The 18619-nt window shown below is 41.1% G+C and overlaps 1 protein-coding gene across 1 annotated transcript; it reads left to right on the top strand.

Annotated features, from left to right (window-relative positions):
• The first annotated feature begins 4241 nt into the window (after positions 1 to 4241).
• On the top strand, positions 4242 to 8731 carry LOC129723370 (centrosome-associated protein Alms1a-like). Its single transcript, XM_055677556.1, has 5 exons — positions 4242 to 4917; positions 4970 to 6241; positions 6508 to 8295; positions 8358 to 8506; positions 8566 to 8731. The coding sequence occupies exons 1-5, from the start codon at positions 4404 to 4406 to the stop codon at positions 8632 to 8634; spliced, it is 3792 nt and encodes a 1263-aa protein (XP_055533531.1). The 5' UTR covers positions 4242 to 4403; the 3' UTR covers positions 8635 to 8731.
• Positions 8732 to 18619: the final 9888 nt, after the last annotated feature.

Raw genomic sequence — 18619 nt, 5'->3', positions numbered from 1 at the left:
AGGATCGAGGATTACCTTCCATGTGCAATCCAACCGTAGCGACGTCGAACATAAGGATAGATCCAAAGCGCTTGGGCGCGCTGGAGGTTTCGGGATACGTGTCATTTCGCCGTTGTTTAAAATAGTCATGTCGAAGTCATCGCAAAGGTTATAGATTAAAGAGGAGCGGTTATCATTGTAAGGGGAACCTCAAGCCACGCCATGAGAGTTGAAGTCTCCCAAAATCAAACGTGTCGAGGGAAGAAGTTCTATTAAATCAAAGAGCAGCCGATGGCCAACCTGTGCTCTGGGAGGAATATATATTGAGGCAATACAAAGCTCTTTACCTTGTATTGTCATTTGACATGCGACAACTTCGATGCCTGGAATCGAGGGGAGGTTAATACGATAGAAAGAATAGCACTTTTTAATCCCTAAAAGTACTCCTCCATATGGGGTGTCTCGATCAAGGCGAATAATGTGAAAAACATGGAAGTTGAGATCAATATTTGAAGTAAGCCAAGTTTCACAAAGGGAAAATGCATCGCATTAGTTTTTATTTATCAAAACTTTAAACGAATCAATTTTTGGTAAAATACTTCTACAATTCCACTGTAAGACAGAGATAGAATCCTTCATATACGCAGTTGAATTAGGCATCGAAGGATACAATCGCTGCAAGGAGGGGCCATTGGGCAGTCAACTGCTTCAAAAATGATCTAACTTGGGAGAAATGCTGTAAGAAAAATTTTAATTGAATCGGGTACATTGAAAGTTTCAAAAATTCAGTCCACAATGTCAGAAAATTTCACTAATCCAGAGTTTGTTTCATCAACTGGATGTGCAAAAGGAACAACTGGGGTTTTAGATGTTCCTGCCAGTGCTGGGAACTCCTTCTGGGACTTTAAATTTGCAAGCCCAGGAGGAGTTTGCTTCGGTTTTTCCGCAGTACTGTTTGGTTTGCTTGTAACTTTCATTTCACTTTGAGAAATCTTAGGACCTTTTCTGGGAAGTTTAGGAGAGGAAATATTTTTCCTCTTTCTAGACTCCCCAGGATTGGCGTAAGATGTTCCCGCTGGTGAATCGTCAGAATCGGTTTCATCAGAGGACAACAGATCATAAGGGTTTGATGTAATGGGAGAAGTGGTAACGGTCTTCTTCAGCATCTCAGCGTAAGAACGCTTCGAACGCTCTTTGAGAGACCTCTTTATTTTATCCCTGCGCTGCATGTACACCGCACATGTCGAGAGCTCATGCTGGTTTTCCCCACAGTGAATGCATTTTTCAGCATTTTTACTGCAGGAATCATCCGCATAATTCTCCCCACACTTGCCACAACGTGCCTTATTGCAGCAGTAGGCGGCGGTGTGGCCTAACTGCTTACAATTCAGGCAGTTCATGACGCGAGGCACATATAATCGCACAGGGAGACGAACCCGGTGGATCGAGACGTGGCTTGGTAGCGCTGACCCGGCGAACGTAACTCGAAACGAGTCTGACGGGGTGTATACTGTTTTGCCACCGATGATCGATGCTGACCGCAATTGCTTGCAGTCGAGCACCTTTACATCGGGAAAGGTTTTGTTCTTAAAGCACCCTTTGGCACTTTTCAGTATACACTCGACGGACAGACTCGAATCGGTTATGACACCGTCGATCTCCACGTCTCGTGCGGGTATGTAAACGCGATACTCGCGTGTGAAGAGCTCAGAGCAAGCTATATCGTTGGCCTCTTTCAGGTTACTGACCACGACACGGAGCTTGTTAGGCCGGACCTTGGAAATTTCGGTCACGCCCTTGTACTCCTTCTGCGAATCTGCAAGAGGTTCAACTGTTTCGATTTCGGTCCCGCCTTTGGCCGAAAATAGACAGTATAGCTGCACTGGGCTCCGTCTGGTTAAAGTCTGGGCGAGGAGGGACTGAAGAATGAACAGGGAAGGGGGTAACAGAAGGGTCAGGGTCAGAGGGGTTCGGGGATGGTGGCGCGGGAGGCGAGGGATCTACATCCATCCCGCTAAGTCTAGCGCACTAGCGCCGACAAGAGCACGTACCTTTTTACTTCTCCCTTCCAGTAAGGTTGGTTGTCCGATCGTTCGAAGTTGCAGCCGTTACAGCCAGCAGCACCAATACAGCAGCACCAAACAGCCACCAGCAGCGAGCCAGGTGTGAGATCACTCCACACAGCGATACAACTCACTGTCAACTGATGGCTTCTTCTTTTTCCTCTTTTGTGTCTCGTCCACTGCTGTAGCACAATTCAGCCAGCATCGGCTTACGCACCAGCTGGTAGTCACGATGCGAAACAGTTGCACAAAGGTGCGACCTTGAACCCGGATTTATTTCACTCGACCAGGCAAACAATGCCAACACTTGTTCACACGTCTTTTGTTTTATATTCTATCGGAGCGATCACCGATCACACGTCCGATACTGATGCGTGTTCGGCACAGAATGACAATCCAGATTTTTGACTTTATATTTTGACTATATGTCTCAAGATATTAATCCTTCTTCATACGATTCCTCCAATGTCGCACTTTTAGATACTTCTAATAATGCTATATTCTTCGACACCACCATGAAAGAAGATATTATTGGTATCCCGGATCAACTCGTTAGTTGTGATAAAATGTTTTACACTGACGGATCTAATCTAGATGAGTCCACTGGCTTCGGTGTTCTCCACGAAAATTTTACCGCCTCCTACAAACTCGATGCTCCTGCTTCCGTGTACGTCGCAGAACTTGCTGCCATTCAGTACTCACTTGGGATCATCGAAACCCTGCCCATAGACCACTACTTCATCTTCACAGACAGTCTCAGTGCCATTGAGGCTCTGCGATCGATGAAGACTGTGAAGCACACCCCGTATTTCCTGGGGAAAATACGGCGGTTTTTAAGTGCTTTAACAGATAAAAATTACCGGGTTACCTTAGCGTGGGTCCCTTCTCATTGCTCGATTCCGGGTAACGAAAAGGCTGACTCTTTAGCTAAGGTGGGTGCTATTGATGGCGATATTTATGTAAGACCAATTGCTTATGATGAATTTTATAGCATTTTGCGTCAGAGAACACTCAACAGTTGGCAATCATCATGGAAATCAGATGAACTGGGACGGTGGCTACATTCCATTTTTCCTAAGGTATCGACGAAAGCATGGTTCAAGGGGTTGGATGTAGGTCGGGACTTCATTCGCGTGATGTCCAGACTTATGTCCAATCACTATACGTTAAACACGCATCTCTTTCGTATCCAGCTTTTTACGCACCATAATGGCGGTCGCTATAATGCGTGTTCGTAATATGTGAACCTCTCTGCTTACGTCAGATTTGCGATTTCTGAAAAATTGGCAACACAAATGTTGCCAGAAATATTTTTCTTTTGATAAATTGTATGAAGACTTCAAACTGACGTAAGCAGAGTTGTCAAAAGGGTGGTTAATTTATTACGAACTTCGCATTATAGCGTCCGCCATTATGGCGCGTAAAAAGCTGGATAAGGCTTGTAGACAGTAATCACTGCGTTTGTGGCGATGGCTACCATGACATCGAGCATGTTGTTTGGTCGTGTACCGAATACTGTGGTGATAGGTCTGAGCTTATAGATTCCCTTCGGGCCCGAGGAAAACAACCAAACGTACCCGTTAGAGACATTCTGGGAAGCTGTGATCTCCAGTACATGACACAGCTATACGGGTTTATAAAAAATGCTGGCATTAAAATTTGATTTCTTTTATCTATTTGCTAGAATACAATTTCTGTCACAAACTGAAAGAGAATGATACACCCGGCTGGAGACACTAAAACGAAGACTCGGCATCTCTATGTTTACGCAGACACCTCAGACCAAAACTGCTCAAATAGAACATCACTGGTTAGCCATGTACAAATGAATACATTCTGTAATATAAAATAGTTAAAAACAAAATTGTAACACCCCTCCTCTCACCTTAAATACCCACTAGCTAGTAGTCGGCCGCGAGATATAAAAAATGTGCCTCCCTCTTTTCCCTGCTAAAACAGAATTTAAAAAAAAATGTACTTGGCTCAGTTAAACATAAATTGTATCGTGCCGTGTCAAATAAACTATTTAAAAACTCAGTTTTAGGTTATCCAGAGTGAGCGTGTAGTTTGTGCTGCTATCGTTATTCACCACATACGATGTTTCTCTGGTAAGTTCTTACCTATTTTAGAGGTAGCCTGTGTTACGGTATACCATTAAAATTACGCACAGAAGCTGGCAACCATGCATAACGATGCAAGATGCAACGAACAAGTTTACAAGTTGTATTGTTGAGTGGGTGTGATGTGAAGCAGCTGGTTGTGCATTTTCTAACGGAATTTTGTAAACCTGCCGTTTGCGTTGCTCCTTGATACGGGAGAAAGATATTATTATTTCGATTATTTAGTTTACTGTTGTAAACAATGGCGAATCTCAACCGAAACAGCCGTGTTTCGGACCAAATAATGGATTACTATCTACGCTATGGTCAAAATCGGGATTTGGAAAAGTTTCTTCGGTTGCGTTCCAGCACAACCCGGTCATCTAGCGATGGCAGTTTGCCCGCTTTGGACGAGCTAGATCGAAGGGAGCAGGTTGCAGAAAAAATAGGTAAATCAATGGAAAATTTGTCTACTTTGGGACAGCAGAAAGATCGGCAATTTGCGCAAAAATCAGAACAATCCAAAGAGAGTGAAAAAACAAATCCGGATACAGAAACGCAACAGAGTGACCATACTGATAAAAATTCATCTGAAAAAACGAAACAGCAAGAAAACCGACCCACTGTCGGAATGGTGGTGAAGGAAACCAAAAACGAAAAGAAATCTGGAAGAAATTTTAATTTCAATTTAGAATCAGTAATAGAAATAAAATTACCTTCGGAGACAGTGACACATAATCCGTTTTTACTAGCCGCACCTCCAGGAAATGTACCAGGTATGTATCGGTAGGAATTAAAGACGTTTTATAAAATAAACTCTTCTTATAGCAATGGAAACTAGGTCACGTTTTCAAGAAATCAACTCCTCCGGTACTCAAACGATGCCCGAAGCTCGCTCTGTCGAACAACAAACTGAAGAACCAATTCGACCTATACTAAAAGCCACAGGAGCCCCCGCAGCGGAAGCTGCTAACCCAGAAGACACTATAGACACTACCCGGGACATCTCACCTGTAAGTAGCATTGCATCGAACAAACAAAAACTCGAATGGGACTCGCTCGGAGATATCGGATACGATTCCAGCGAAAAGTTCTACTTTTGCGGAGCATCAGATTTGAATGAAACGATGAAACGTTGCCTTCAACGGTATCTTGTGAAGCGTGGTCTGAACTGTGACGAAAAGGTGGTTGTGGTTCGGAACGTTCAAAAAGCTGCAGAAAACACGGATCCTGGGCAAGAAATCCGAAAACCTAATGTGAGAGAAAAGTGGCAAGCTGTATACAGAAAGTATAAGGATAAGTACCACAATCCATCGGAACTCTCAATTAATTTAGCGAATCCGGAAGCTCAAAGTACCCCGAAAATTACTTCTTCTCAGAGCATCCCGTCTAAACCTGGTGTTTCAACACAAACTAGTTTGATAAAAGCTTTTACAAAGGCTATCCAAGCTGAGCAAATTGTCACTGCCGATAAGCAAATTGGTACGGAGTCTCTTCGTGGTACCGAACGAAGGGTATCTTCGTCATCCGCTGCAAATGTTACACCCTCTGTCTTGGAGGATGCATCCAATGAACAACAAGGTGAAACGGCAGAAAGTTTCGAATTCTATTCGTCACCCCCGTCACAGCAAGTTAATCAATCTTCGGCCGAATCTACCCTGAAAACTTCGCCGGAAATAATTAGCATTACAACTTCCTCTTCGAAGTCCTCTTCGTCTGTTTCCATCAATGCTAGCGGTGCCAACAAACATGCCAAGTACAACTTTGAAGAAGAACTTCGTCTCGGCATGACACTCTACAACACGATATGCGAGTCGCGAAGTTTACCCGCGCGGGTGAAGCAAAGTTTGATCGATAAGATTTTTCGGAAAATGGTGAAAAATGATCCGAAGGGGCGTACCAAGGAGCAGCTGCTCAAAAACTGTGAGAATTTCAAACAACCGGATCGGGCAGCCGTAAACGTTGTCGAGGCGAAGGTGAGTGAGGCGAACTGCGCGGAAAGCAGCGAACGTGCAATCGAGGTTTTGCATATCAAGCGCACCGCAGGACAAGTACAGCCTTCGGATGAACAGACGGAACCTGAGGTTGTGAGTAAAGAAGGTCAGTTGAATGTTTATTATTATACTGTTATAGGTAGTTCGATGGATCCCCGTGTGGGTATGTGCTTTTATGTTGGAAAAGGAGTTTTGAAGAAGGTTAAAGTTTTATCCACTAGCTAAGATTTAGTTTTTATTACTGAACGGTAATCATTTGAACATTTTGACAATTTTTTATTTAATTAGCTTCTTAAATCCCTTACAGATTTTTGTCTGATCGTCGAAATTTGCACGTGATCTAAACTCAAAGAATGTTTAAATTTCTTACAGATGTAATTGTGCACGACCTCGATGAGCCCAGCACCAGAAGCAATGAAGGAGGAAATTCTTTTGGATCTAAAAAAGCACAGCAATATTATTCACTCTCATCGGAATCACCACAGACTTCTTCATCGAAACAAGAATCAAATCGAACTGCCAAGCCAAAACTATCAACTAAGATAGACGAATCGACTATAAAATCGTCGCGTTCCGGTTTGGAAACCGATTCGGATCGTCGCATAGGAAGGGCAATGAGAGAGTTTCTGAAACCAATGACCCACTCCGAGGTGGACTATGAGAACCAACGAGATTTGAGACGAAGCTTGGAAGTGAATAAAAAGAATAGAGCGATCGATCGAAATACGGCTAGCGCTCCCACTACCATCTCCAGCTCAGGACTTCAAGTCAACCGAATAATTGAACTGTTCCGGAAAGAGAAGCAGTCTCAACTTCTGAAAATCGATAAGAAAATGGAACATCTTCAAACAATGAAAAATTTACTACTTGAAGATCAAAAACTAGTAAACGACATGCAGGATGGGACCCAGACTACCTATCCGATAGAGAAGCGATTTGTCAAACCGGTCCGTTCGCCTTCTGAGGAGAAGGAAAACTTTTATGCAAATACTGCCCAGCGAACAAAAAGCGCCGCAAGTGCCCCGGTGTACACATCGGTCCACGGAGATACTCCCAGCGACCTTTCAAGGAGCGAAATCGAGTACATTCCCATAGCCCGCTCGGAATCGGGCTGGAATTCACACTATCACATGCAAGCTATGCTGCAAAATCGCTCGAAACTCGAAACGCCAACTTCCGACGAAAGCATTGCCACTTTTATCAAAAATCGAAAACAAAAGTTCATTGAAAATTACGAGCGTCACCGAAAGCAAATGTTCGAAGACCAACACCACATTTACACGAAACCCTATAGTGGCCGACAAAGTAAGCAGGAGAATTACTCTCGTCTGGATGCGAAATACAATGTTCAAAAAATCACTAAACCACCGTTTACCAAGCCAAATTTTCCCAGTAGCGATATGTTCATCTCATCCGATTCTATGTCGATACCAGCTGCTAACACATTGACCAATACCACCACCCATCAGTACGACATCAAGTCCTCTCGCTCTGGCTCAGACAACCTGCTGGAAGCTATTCGAAAACCGGTGGCCACTCAAACTACTAGTTCGATTCTTCGTACGAAGCCCATTTTTGAAACGAAGTCGAACGGACTGAAAGCTTCATCAGCACCGGTTCCGGTTTCTTCAGACATCGTTCGGGGTTGTCAGTGTACCGGTGAATGTCCCTGTCGACACATTTCCAAAACTGCCTTTTCACACCTGCCAAAACACACCGCAATCATTGACGATCGCCATCAGAAGCATGATAAACAGCAACAGACCAAGCCAAACTCTATCGCCTACGTTATTACATTCCAAGGTGATCGACATGAGAAGCGAAAATCTTCCAGCCAAAAACCGTCTGAAAAGGAGCAGGTCTACCGTCAGGGGACGCCAGCTACCGACACCGAAGGTACGTCACGTGATTCAACGGGAAACCGTTCGGGATCCGTTTCTCGAGCATCGGAGGACACCGATCTACTACCACTAGAAGAACAGCTGCGCCGGAACCGACCAGCCACACTGAACAGGCTGAAAGAGCGTCAGCAGTGTGTCAACGAGCTGAACAAGCTGCGTGTTGAGCGGAATAAACAGCGTAAAAAATTACTGCTTCTAACATCGGACGATTCTTTAAAGAGAAACGACATAAGGCAACGATTGCCGCCTCCTCCGCTCGGTACGAGAGGTGCTTTACGATTGCTACGCGGTAAATGGTCTGATCTATTTATATCATTTCAGCCCAGCGACGCATTTTCTCGTCGAAGGCCATTAGAGAAAACACCCGGCGACAGGTGAAAAACTTGCCGGAGGTTCTACGCAGGAAAGAAATCGAAAAGATTAACAATCTGAAGCGAAAAAATCTTATTCTCAGGGATAAATTTAATCGGGTAAGAGAGTGAAGCGTTTTTTTCGTTCACAACGAACGGTTAACCTTTTTTTATTTTAGAATCTACAGCGCAAAGTGCTGCACGGCCAAATCGATCTTTCCAACAGTGTTCGCGTTATACAGGATTAGGAGTTTTGAGAAAAACCTTTCTAAAAACTACTTAATAGTTCATACGTTTTTTTTAAACTAATTTCCGGGAAACATTTTGATGTACCTACATGTCGTACATTTAGCTTGCGTTCTAGTCCGCGGAACAAAAAAGAAACGCCTGAAACAGTTGTTCGTTCGTTCAACTTATTTTATTTTGCCAAAAATATCCTGGAATTTAACTGTTCTTTTGTGTCACTGAACTGATGTTTTGTTCAAGCAAAGTTACCAGATATGTAGTTCCTATGCCCTTTCTTAGAAAGTTGTGATTGTTGAAACGTTGAGAACTACCTACTTTAAGTAAACCAATTTACTGCGTCTAAAAAATCGATTAACTATACTAATGTTCATTGAAATCACCCCTAACACAGATTTGAACACGCTACACACACTTCGTAGTATCTAGTATTTGGGAAGTGTCTTATGCTGGTCGGTTAACCAGTGACATTACGAGCCGCTTCCTTGAAGTGCTTTTTGACCAAAATGAAATTAGTTCGTAAAGTGCTTTTTTACGTTTTACGGAAATGAAGGAAATTACGCCCCGGCTGAATAACTGCGTGTCGCTATATGAAAAAAGGCATTTGTTTCCCTTTCTCACAATTCTGATAGGCTCGACAACAAATCAAATCGTGTAGACACTGTACTATTCAAACTCTCCCAGTTTGGCCATACCTAGAGGGATGCAGATAGTTTTCACCTGAGAGTTTTCATGCTTGAACGTTGACGCTGATTACATTCCATTCAATGATTGAAAATTGTTGATTGTAGAAACCGATAAAAATATCGAATAAAAATCGTCACAGACATGATACTATCCCACTTTTTCGAGTCAAAGCAAAAAGCTGCTCAATAAACGATTAATAAACGCGAGCCTAAACCATACATTATTCAAAAGAGTTGTTTACCTTCCTTAACAAACAGTTGCAAGCCGTCTGATGATGGTACTGCGTTGAATGCGTTCTACACAGTGTCCACAAAAAAGTCAGTAAAATTTACCGTGCGAGAAAAGTTTTTTCATTCGAACCGAGAAAAACGCACCACAAAGAGCCGCGAGGATCTGATGCGGAGGGATACGCAGCAATCCTGAATGCAACCCTTTCGTGTTTGGGTAGTATTGCCCTAGGATCCTAGGTTTTGCCAATCAAGGAAATTAGATAAACATCAACACTGGGTAGGTATCTGGAAAATTAAAAAATTAATTCAATTTCCAGCTAGTTATTCGGTCGCTTCGGAGCTAAAAATAATGAAAAATTTCAGAGCTGGTTAAACGTTTCCGGCGTTGCTCTGGATCAAAGGTTTCATTTTTTATATTTTATTGCCACATTAGAACAATTCACTTCAGAAACATTACGTTAACTGGAAGTCGCCTATTCGGATTTCATAATGACATATGAATTCAATCCAAATTGGACATATACCACTTTAGGTTTTTTTTTTTTTAAGGGGGGATTTGTTAGTAGCTTAAGTATTTATGATAAATATTAGTAAATAATGAGTATATGTGTCCAATCACAAATGGTGACTTCTCAACACTGTTAGAAATTTGTAATTTTAATTGTTAGGATTTGTTTGCTTTCGCAATTAGGACTTATCATTCGTAGGGATTTGAACCTACTTGTCAGAAAAGGGGAAGTAAACTTACAACTAACTTAATTGCTAACTTATTGGCTATAAAGAGAGCTTATCGTAGCAATTGAGGATTGCAACGATTTTTGTCGAAAATTGTTAATAATTTTATTTGACATAGCTTCTAATGGTTCAACACCAGTAAGTCTATGTAATTCGAATGTACCAAACCAAGGAGGACGCTTCAAAATCATTTTCAGAATTTTATTCTGAATCCTTTGGAGCGTTTTCTTCCTTGTTGAACAGCAACTTGACCAGATCGGTACAGCATAAAGCATTGCTGGTCTAAAAATTTGTTTGTAAATCAAAAGTTTGTTCTTTAAACAAAGTTTAGAATTCCTGTTAATGAGAGGATATAAACATCTCGTATATTTGATGCACTTGGCTTGTATACTCTCAATGTGCTCTTTTACAATAAGTTTTTTTATCATAAATTAGTCCCAAGTACTTAACCTTGTCGGACCAACTTAAAATAACCCCATTCATCTTGACAACGTGATTATTGTTTGGCTTGAGGAAAGAAGCCCTAGGCTTATGCGGAAAAATTATCATTTGAGTTTTAGAAGCATTGGGAGAGATTTTCCACTTTTGCAAGTAGGAAGAAAAAATATCTAAACTTTTCTGCAATCGACTGCATATGACACGAAGGCTTTTTCCTTTTACGGAAATGCTTGTGTCATCGCAGAACAATGACTTTGTGCATCCTGGAGGCAAATCAGGAAGATCTGAAGTGAATATGTTGTACAGGACTGGACCTAAGACTGAACCTTGAGGCACACCTGCTCTTACAGGAAATCTATCAGATTTTGAATTCTGATAGACAACCTGCAGAGTTCGATCAGTAAGATAATTTTTTAAAATTTTGATTAGGAAAATTGGAAAATTAAAAGTTTGCAATTTCGCAATCAAACCTTTATGCCAAACACTGTCGAATGCTTTTTCTATGTCTAAAAGAGCAGCTCCAGTGGAATAACCTTCAGATTTGTTAGCTCGTATCATATTAGTAACTCTGAGCAATTGATGAGTTGTGGAATGCCCATGGCGAAATCCAAACTGTTCATTTGCAAAAATTGAATTTTCGTTGATGTGTGACATCATTCTGTTAAGAATAATTCTCTCAAACAGTTTACTTATTGAAGAAAGCAAACTGATTGGTCGATAACTTGAAACTTCAGCTGGGTTCTTATCCGGTTTTAAAATGGGAGTAATTTTTGCATTTTTCCATAATTTGGGAAAATATGCAATTTTGAAGCAGCAATTGAAAATTTTCACTAAAAAATCCATTGTGCTCTCAGGGAGATATTTGATTAGTATATTAAAGATTCCATCGTCACCAGGTGCTTTCATATTTTTGAAATTTTTAATAATTGATTTAATCTCATTTAAGTTAGTTTCAATTATTTCTGCAGGTAAAAAATTCTGGGAAGAAATTAAATCAAATTGACGTGTGACTTCATTTTCAATTGGACTCACAAAATTCAAATTTGAGTTATGAACACTCTCAAACTGCTGAGCAAGTCTTTGAGCCTTTTGTTCATTGGATACAAGAAAACGTTCACCATCTTTTAAAACTGGAATAGGCTTTGAAGGTTTCTTAAGAATCTTCGACAGCTTCCAAAATGGTTTTGAATATGGTTTCAATTTTTCAACTTTAGTCTCAAAATTTTGATTTCTCAGAAGAGTAAATCTATGTTTAATCTCTTTCTGTAAATCTTTATAAATAGTTTTAAAAACAGGGTCACGAGAACGTTGATATTGACGTCTGCGGACATTTTTCAAACGAATTAGAAGTTGAAGATTTTCGTCAATTATTGGTGAATCAAATTTCACTTGAGCCTTTGGAACAGAATAATTCCTGGCATCAACAATTGCACATTTTAATGCTTCCAAAGCGGAATCAATATTCACTTCGTTTTGCAAATCAAGCTCATTATTGAAATTTCTCTCAATATAATTTTTGTATCTTTCCCAATTAGCTGTGTTATAATTAAAAACAGAGCTCATAGGGTTTAAAACTGATTCATGTGATAAAGAAAAAGTTATTGGAAGATGGTCAGAATCAAAGTCAGCATGTGTGATCAAATCATTACATACATGACTTTGATCTGTCAGCACCAAATCAATTGTTGAAGGGTTTCTTACAGAAGAAAAGCATGTAGGACTATTCGGAGACAAAATAGAATAGTATCCTGAAGAACAATCATTGAATAAAATTTTGCCATTGGAATTACTTTGAGAATTATTCCATGAACGATGTTTAGCGTTAAAATCGCCGATTATGAAAAATTTCGAACGATTTCTGGTGAGTTTTTGTAAATCACCTTTAAAATAATTTTTGAGCTCGCGTGTGCATTGAAATGGTAAATATGCTGCGGCAATAAATAAAATCCCAAGTTCAGTTTGAACTTCAATTCCCAAAGTTTCAATAACTTTCGTCTCAAGATGGGGAAGAGCACGATGTTTGATTCGGCGATGAATAACAATTGCAACTCCACCGCCGGAACCCTGAATCCTATCATATCTATGAACCACGTAATTGGGATCATATTTTAATTTTATGTTAGGTTTCAAAAATGTTTCAGTAATAATTGCAATATGCACATTATTTACTGTTAAAAAATTAAAAAGCTCATTCTCATTGGCCTTCAATGAGCGAGCATTCCAATTTAATATTTTAATTTTTTTTTTAAAATCATTGCTAAATTTTAAATTAGATACAATTTTAATAGTAAAATTTGTGCCTATTTGAATGGCTTCAAACATTGATTTTGCCTGCAACATGGCGTTCATAAGATCGAACATTGCCTGTTGCAAAAAAGAAAGTTTACCTGCCGTAATAGGCCCCAGGCAGTTGACATTAGAAAAAATATTTTCGGCAGCAATATTAGCTGGAGTAATAGGTGTACAATTATTTTCTAGCGTGTTTTGCTTACCCATATTAACGGTCATTTTCGAACTACCAACACTAGGCGGTATAATGTTCGAACTACCTGTAACCTGTGCATAAGTTAAACGGGTATGCAAAGGAGTAGGTAAACTATGCGTCACTGGTACGCTTGGAGAATTTTGTTTTGAAGTTGGTTTTAATTGAGAAATTGAATTTTGTTTACCTTGCCTTGCCTTAACAATTGCTAAACGGACTGGGCATTGATAAAAATTTGACATATGGTTGCCGTTACAATTCGCACAGCGAAAATTTTTACTCTCTTTTACAGGACATGTGTCCTTTTTGTGAGAAGAGTCTCCACAATTAAGACATTTTTGGTCCATGTTACATAATTTGGAACCATGGCCATAACGTTGGCAAGTACCGCATTGGGTGATATGCTTTTCACCTCCGCCATACTTCCTATAAGTTTCCCACTTTACACGCACATTATACAAAGCATGTGCTTTTTCAAAAAATTTTAAGTTGTTAACCTCATTGCGGTTAAAATGAACTAAATAATTAACAAGGGAAATTCCAGTTCTCTGACTGTTTTCGCCTCGTGATTTTTGTTTCATTAGAATTACTTGGGTAGGGGCTATGCCAAGTAATTCTGTTAAAGTAAGTTTGATCTCATCAACGGTTTGATCGTTGGTGAGACCTTTCAGACAACCTTGAACGGCTTGGCGTTCTTGGTGTCATATGTAAAAAATTTGTACATCTTGTCAGTTAAATACTGAACAAGACGATCACGACCCTTTACTGAGTCGGCTAATAAGCGGCATTCACCTCTACGGCCAATTTGATAGGTAACTTTAACGTCAGAAACAAACGTTGAAAGTTCCTTTTTGAATATATTAAATTCAGAAGAAATAGTTACCACAATAGGTGGAACTTTCTCCTTTTTTAAAGATTTTATATTTTGTATAGTTTCATTATTGGTAACTTCCATTTCACCAGCTTCTTGCTCAGGCAAAATATCAAAAGGATTGTCACTACAGACACTCGATGTGTCAGAAAGAGATGCCTCTCTTTTCCTCCCCGCAGCGATGCGAGGTTTCTTTTTCCGTCCAGCCATTTCAGGTGATACGAAAAAAGTTAAAACAAATGTTAAATTCAAAAGTAGGTAGTCTTGAGAAAGACTGATGGGAAATAACTTTCAGGTAATCTTTAAAAGACACACTGACAAAACACAAACTTTGAAGCTATAGGCAGTCAAAGACCAGTCCACAAGCAACCGAAAAAACGTCTGATCTGTAGGACAGTTCAAGACGCACTGTCATACCACTTTAGGTTATTTTCGTGAAGAAAGTCGCCATTTTGGGAATGATTTCTGACCTCTGGGCATCGTCAACATTAGGGATACCATCCGGTCAGAGGTACAAATCAGGACATCTATTTTTTCGGCACAAATTTGATCCAAATTATTTTTATTCTGGTTTAAACTGGTGGTATGTGATTTGCACTTCAAAATGCTATTCGATTGTTAATTTATTCAACATGTATCTCGATCTCCAATTTTATCAAGCAACTTTGAGGTTTTAGGAATTTGTATGTCCCCAAAGAATTCAGCACACGTAAACTGTTTAAAATTAAATATAAAAATTGTCAAATGTTTAACAATATTCACTTTACTCAGGCTTAACCAAAGAAATAATTTACGCAGTGAGCGTTGTGTGGTCAGGTATCGAGATTTATCTGAATTATACACATTATTGAACAAGATAGACAGGTCTAATGTCTAATCTCCCAGATATTTAAAAAATAATACAGATTTTTCCTGATTTTGGGACCGATTACAGGTAACGAGGCGAGCAATTTGCCTCGCCTAGAGTCACTGACGAGCAAAATGTTGTATTAGGCAACGCGAGTGAAACTTGGCTGGTGACAGCTGAGTGGAGCAGTTTCGTAGACGAGCTACTCGTCCGAGATCCAGCCGACTTATCATCTGTTATATCTAAATTGGTCAGGCGAGTAACTCGCTGCTCACCTTGTTGACTGTAATAGGCCCCTTTATTTCCTTTAGCCCGCAAAACGGGCATCACTTCAAATTTTACAATTTTACCTCATAAATTGTTACTTTAAGATTTTTATCGGAGCAAAATGTCCTTTTGTTTTTATTTTACCAGCGACGAATTCGAACTGGCAACCAGAAATGAAAAAAAAAAATAATTGCTGGGCAATCTCCAACTTTTTCTAATATCAGGCACAATTCACGTTTCTGTTAAAAACTTACCGACTTGTGCTTGGTGATTGAAGATAATTGCATGTCTTATAAAAATCAGGACAAATGCTAGAATATGAGAAATAAATCAGGACGCCCAAATATGATCTCAAAATCAGGACATGTCCTGCTAAATCAGGACGGATGGTATCCCTAATCAACATGACCAGAGCTTAGTTCTCCTCTGCTATGAAATTTAAAGTGATGACATATGGATTTTTTTACACAAAAATGGTTATTGGTGTCCAAGGAACAAGTCGAAGAACAAGTGAAGATTTTCTGATCACCAAAAATTGTGCTTCCTCCCACAATACTCCGTAAAATCCAAAAAAAAAACATTTTGGGGCTTGTCACGGGAGTCACTTCACGGTGAAGTGACAATCGTAATAGGCACAGTGAAAGTGATTCCCATTTGGTTTGCACGCGTCTTTTTTCACCGTGAGTTTTTTTTTCGTAATAAGCCCCGTAACTCCATTCTGTGCCGAACACGCATCAGTATCGGACGTGTTTGGTGATCGCTCCGATAGAATATAAAACAAAAGACGTTTGAACAAGTGTTGGCATTGTTTGCCTGGTCGAGTGAAATAAATCCGGGTTCAAGGTCGCGCCTTTGTGCAACTGTTTCGCATCGTGACTGCCAGCTGGTGCGTAAGCCGATTTGGCTGCTGGCTGAATTGTGCTACAGCAGTGGACGAGACACAAAAGAGGAAAAAGAAGAAGCCATCAGTTGACAGTTGAGTTGTATCGCTGTGTGGAGTGATCTCACACCTGGCTCGCTGCTGGTGGCTGTTTGGTGCTGCTGTATTGGTGCTGCTGGCTGTAACGGCTGCAACTTCGAACGATCGGACAACCAACCTTACTGGAAGGGAGAAGTAAGAAGGTACGTGCTCTTGTCGGCGCTAGTGCGCTAGACTTAGCGGGATGGATGTAGATCCCTCGCCTCCCGTGCCACCATCCCCGAACCCCTCTGACCCTGACCCTTCTGTTACCCCCTCCCCTGTTCATTCTTCAGTCCCCCCTCGCCCCAGGCTTTACCCAGACGGAGCCCAGTGCAGCTATACTGTCTATTTTCGGCCAAAGGCGGGATCGAAATCGAAACAGTTGAACATCTTGCAGATTTCTAAAGACCTGACGAAGGAGTACAAGGGCGTGACCGAAATTTCCAAGGTCCGGCCTAACAAGCTCCGTGTCGTGGTCAGTAACCTGAAAGAGGCCAACGATATAGCTTGCTCTGAGCTCTTCACACGCGAGTATCGCGTTTACATACCCGCACGAGACGTGGAGATCGACGGTGTCATAACCGATTCGAGTCTGTCCGTCGAGTGTATATTGCAAAATGCCAAAGGGTGCTTTAAGAACAACACATGTCCCGATGTAAAGGTGCTCGACCGCAAGCAACTGCGGTCAGCATCGATCATCGGTGGCAAAACAGTATACACTCCGTCAGACTCATTTCGAGTTACGTTCGCCGGGTCAGCACTACCAAGCCACGTTTCGATCCACCGGGTTCGTCTCCCTGTGCGATTATATGTGCCTCGCGTCATGAACTGCCTAAATTGTAAGCAGTTAGGCCACACCGCCGCCTACTGCTGCAATAAGGCACGTTGTGGCAAGTGTGGGGAGAATCATGCGGATGATTCCTGCAGTAAAAATGCAGAAAAATGCATTCACTGTGGGGAGAGTCAGCATGAGTTCTCGACATGTGCGGTGTACATGCAGCGCAGGGATAAAATAAAGAGGTCTCTCAAGGAGCGTTCGAAGCGTTCTTATGCTGAGATGCTGAAGAAGACCGTTACCACTTCTCCCATTACATCAAACCCTTTTGATCTGTTGTCCTCTGATGAAACTGATTCTGACGATTCACCAGCGGGATCATCTTACGCCAATCCTGGGGAGTCTAGAAAGAGGAAAAATATTTCCTCTCCTAAACTTCCCAGAAAAGGTCCTAAGATTTCTCAAAGTGAAATGAAAGTTACAAACAAACCAAACAGTGCTGCGGAAAAACCGAAGCAAACTCCCCCTAGGCTTGCAAATTTAAAGTCCCAGAAGGAGTTCCCAGCACTGCCAGGAACATATAAAACCCCAGTTGTTCCTTTTGCACTCCCAATTGATGAAACAAACTCTGGATTAGTGAAATTTTCTGACATTGTGGACTGGATTTTTGAAACTTTCAATGTACCCGATCCAATTAAAATTTTTCTTACAGCATTCCTCCCAACAGTTAGATCATTTTTGAAGCAGTTGACTGCCCAATGGCCCCTCCTTGCAGCGATTGTATCCTTCGATGCCTAATTCAACTGCGTATATGAAGGATTTTATCTCTGTCTTACAGTGGAATTGTAGAAGTATATTACCAAAAATTGATTCGTTTGAAGTTTTGATAAATAAAAACAAATGCGATGCATTTTCCCTTTGTGAAACTTGGCTTACTTCAAATATTGATCTCAACTTCCATGATTTTAATATTATTCGCCTTGATCGAGACACCCCATATGGAGGAGTACTTTTAGGGATTAAAAAGTGCTATTCTTTCTATCGTATTAACCTCTCCTCGATTCCAGGCATCGAAGTTGTCGCATGTCAAATGACAATACAAGGTAAAGAGCTTTGTATTGCCTCAATATATATTCCTCCCAGAGCACAGGTTGGGCAACGGCTGCTCTGATTTAATAGAACTTCTTCCCTCGACACGTTTGATTTTGGGAGACTTCAACTCTCATGGCGTGGCTTGGGGTTCCCCTTACAATGATAACCGCCCCTTTTCAATCTATAACCTTTGCGATGACTTCAACATGACTATTTTAAACAACGGTGAAATGACACGTATCCCGAAACCTCCAGCGCGCCCAAGCGCTTTGGATCTATCCTTATGTTCGACGTCGCTACGGTTGGATTGCACATGGAAGGTAATCCTCGATCCTCACGGTAGCGACCATTTGCCTATTCTTATTTCAATTAATAACGGGTCAACTCGCATGCGACCAATTGACATTCCGTATGACCTCACACGGAATGTCGATTGGAAGTTATACGAGAAAATGATTTCAAAAGCGGTCGAGTCGATTCAACATCATCCACCACTTGAAGAATACAACCTCCTCGCGGGCTTGATTCTCGACGCCGCGTTGCAAGCCCAAACGGAGAAATATCCCGGCGTAACGATCAAAGAACGGCCTCCCACTCCGTGGTGG

This window comes from Wyeomyia smithii, chromosome 1 (assembly GCF_029784165.1).
Source record: "Wyeomyia smithii strain HCP4-BCI-WySm-NY-G18 chromosome 1, ASM2978416v1, whole genome shotgun sequence".
NCBI lineage: Eukaryota > Metazoa > Arthropoda > Insecta > Diptera > Culicidae > Wyeomyia > Wyeomyia smithii.
Note: the sequence above shows the minus strand (reverse complement) of the source record. Positions and strands in the feature narration are given on the sequence as shown.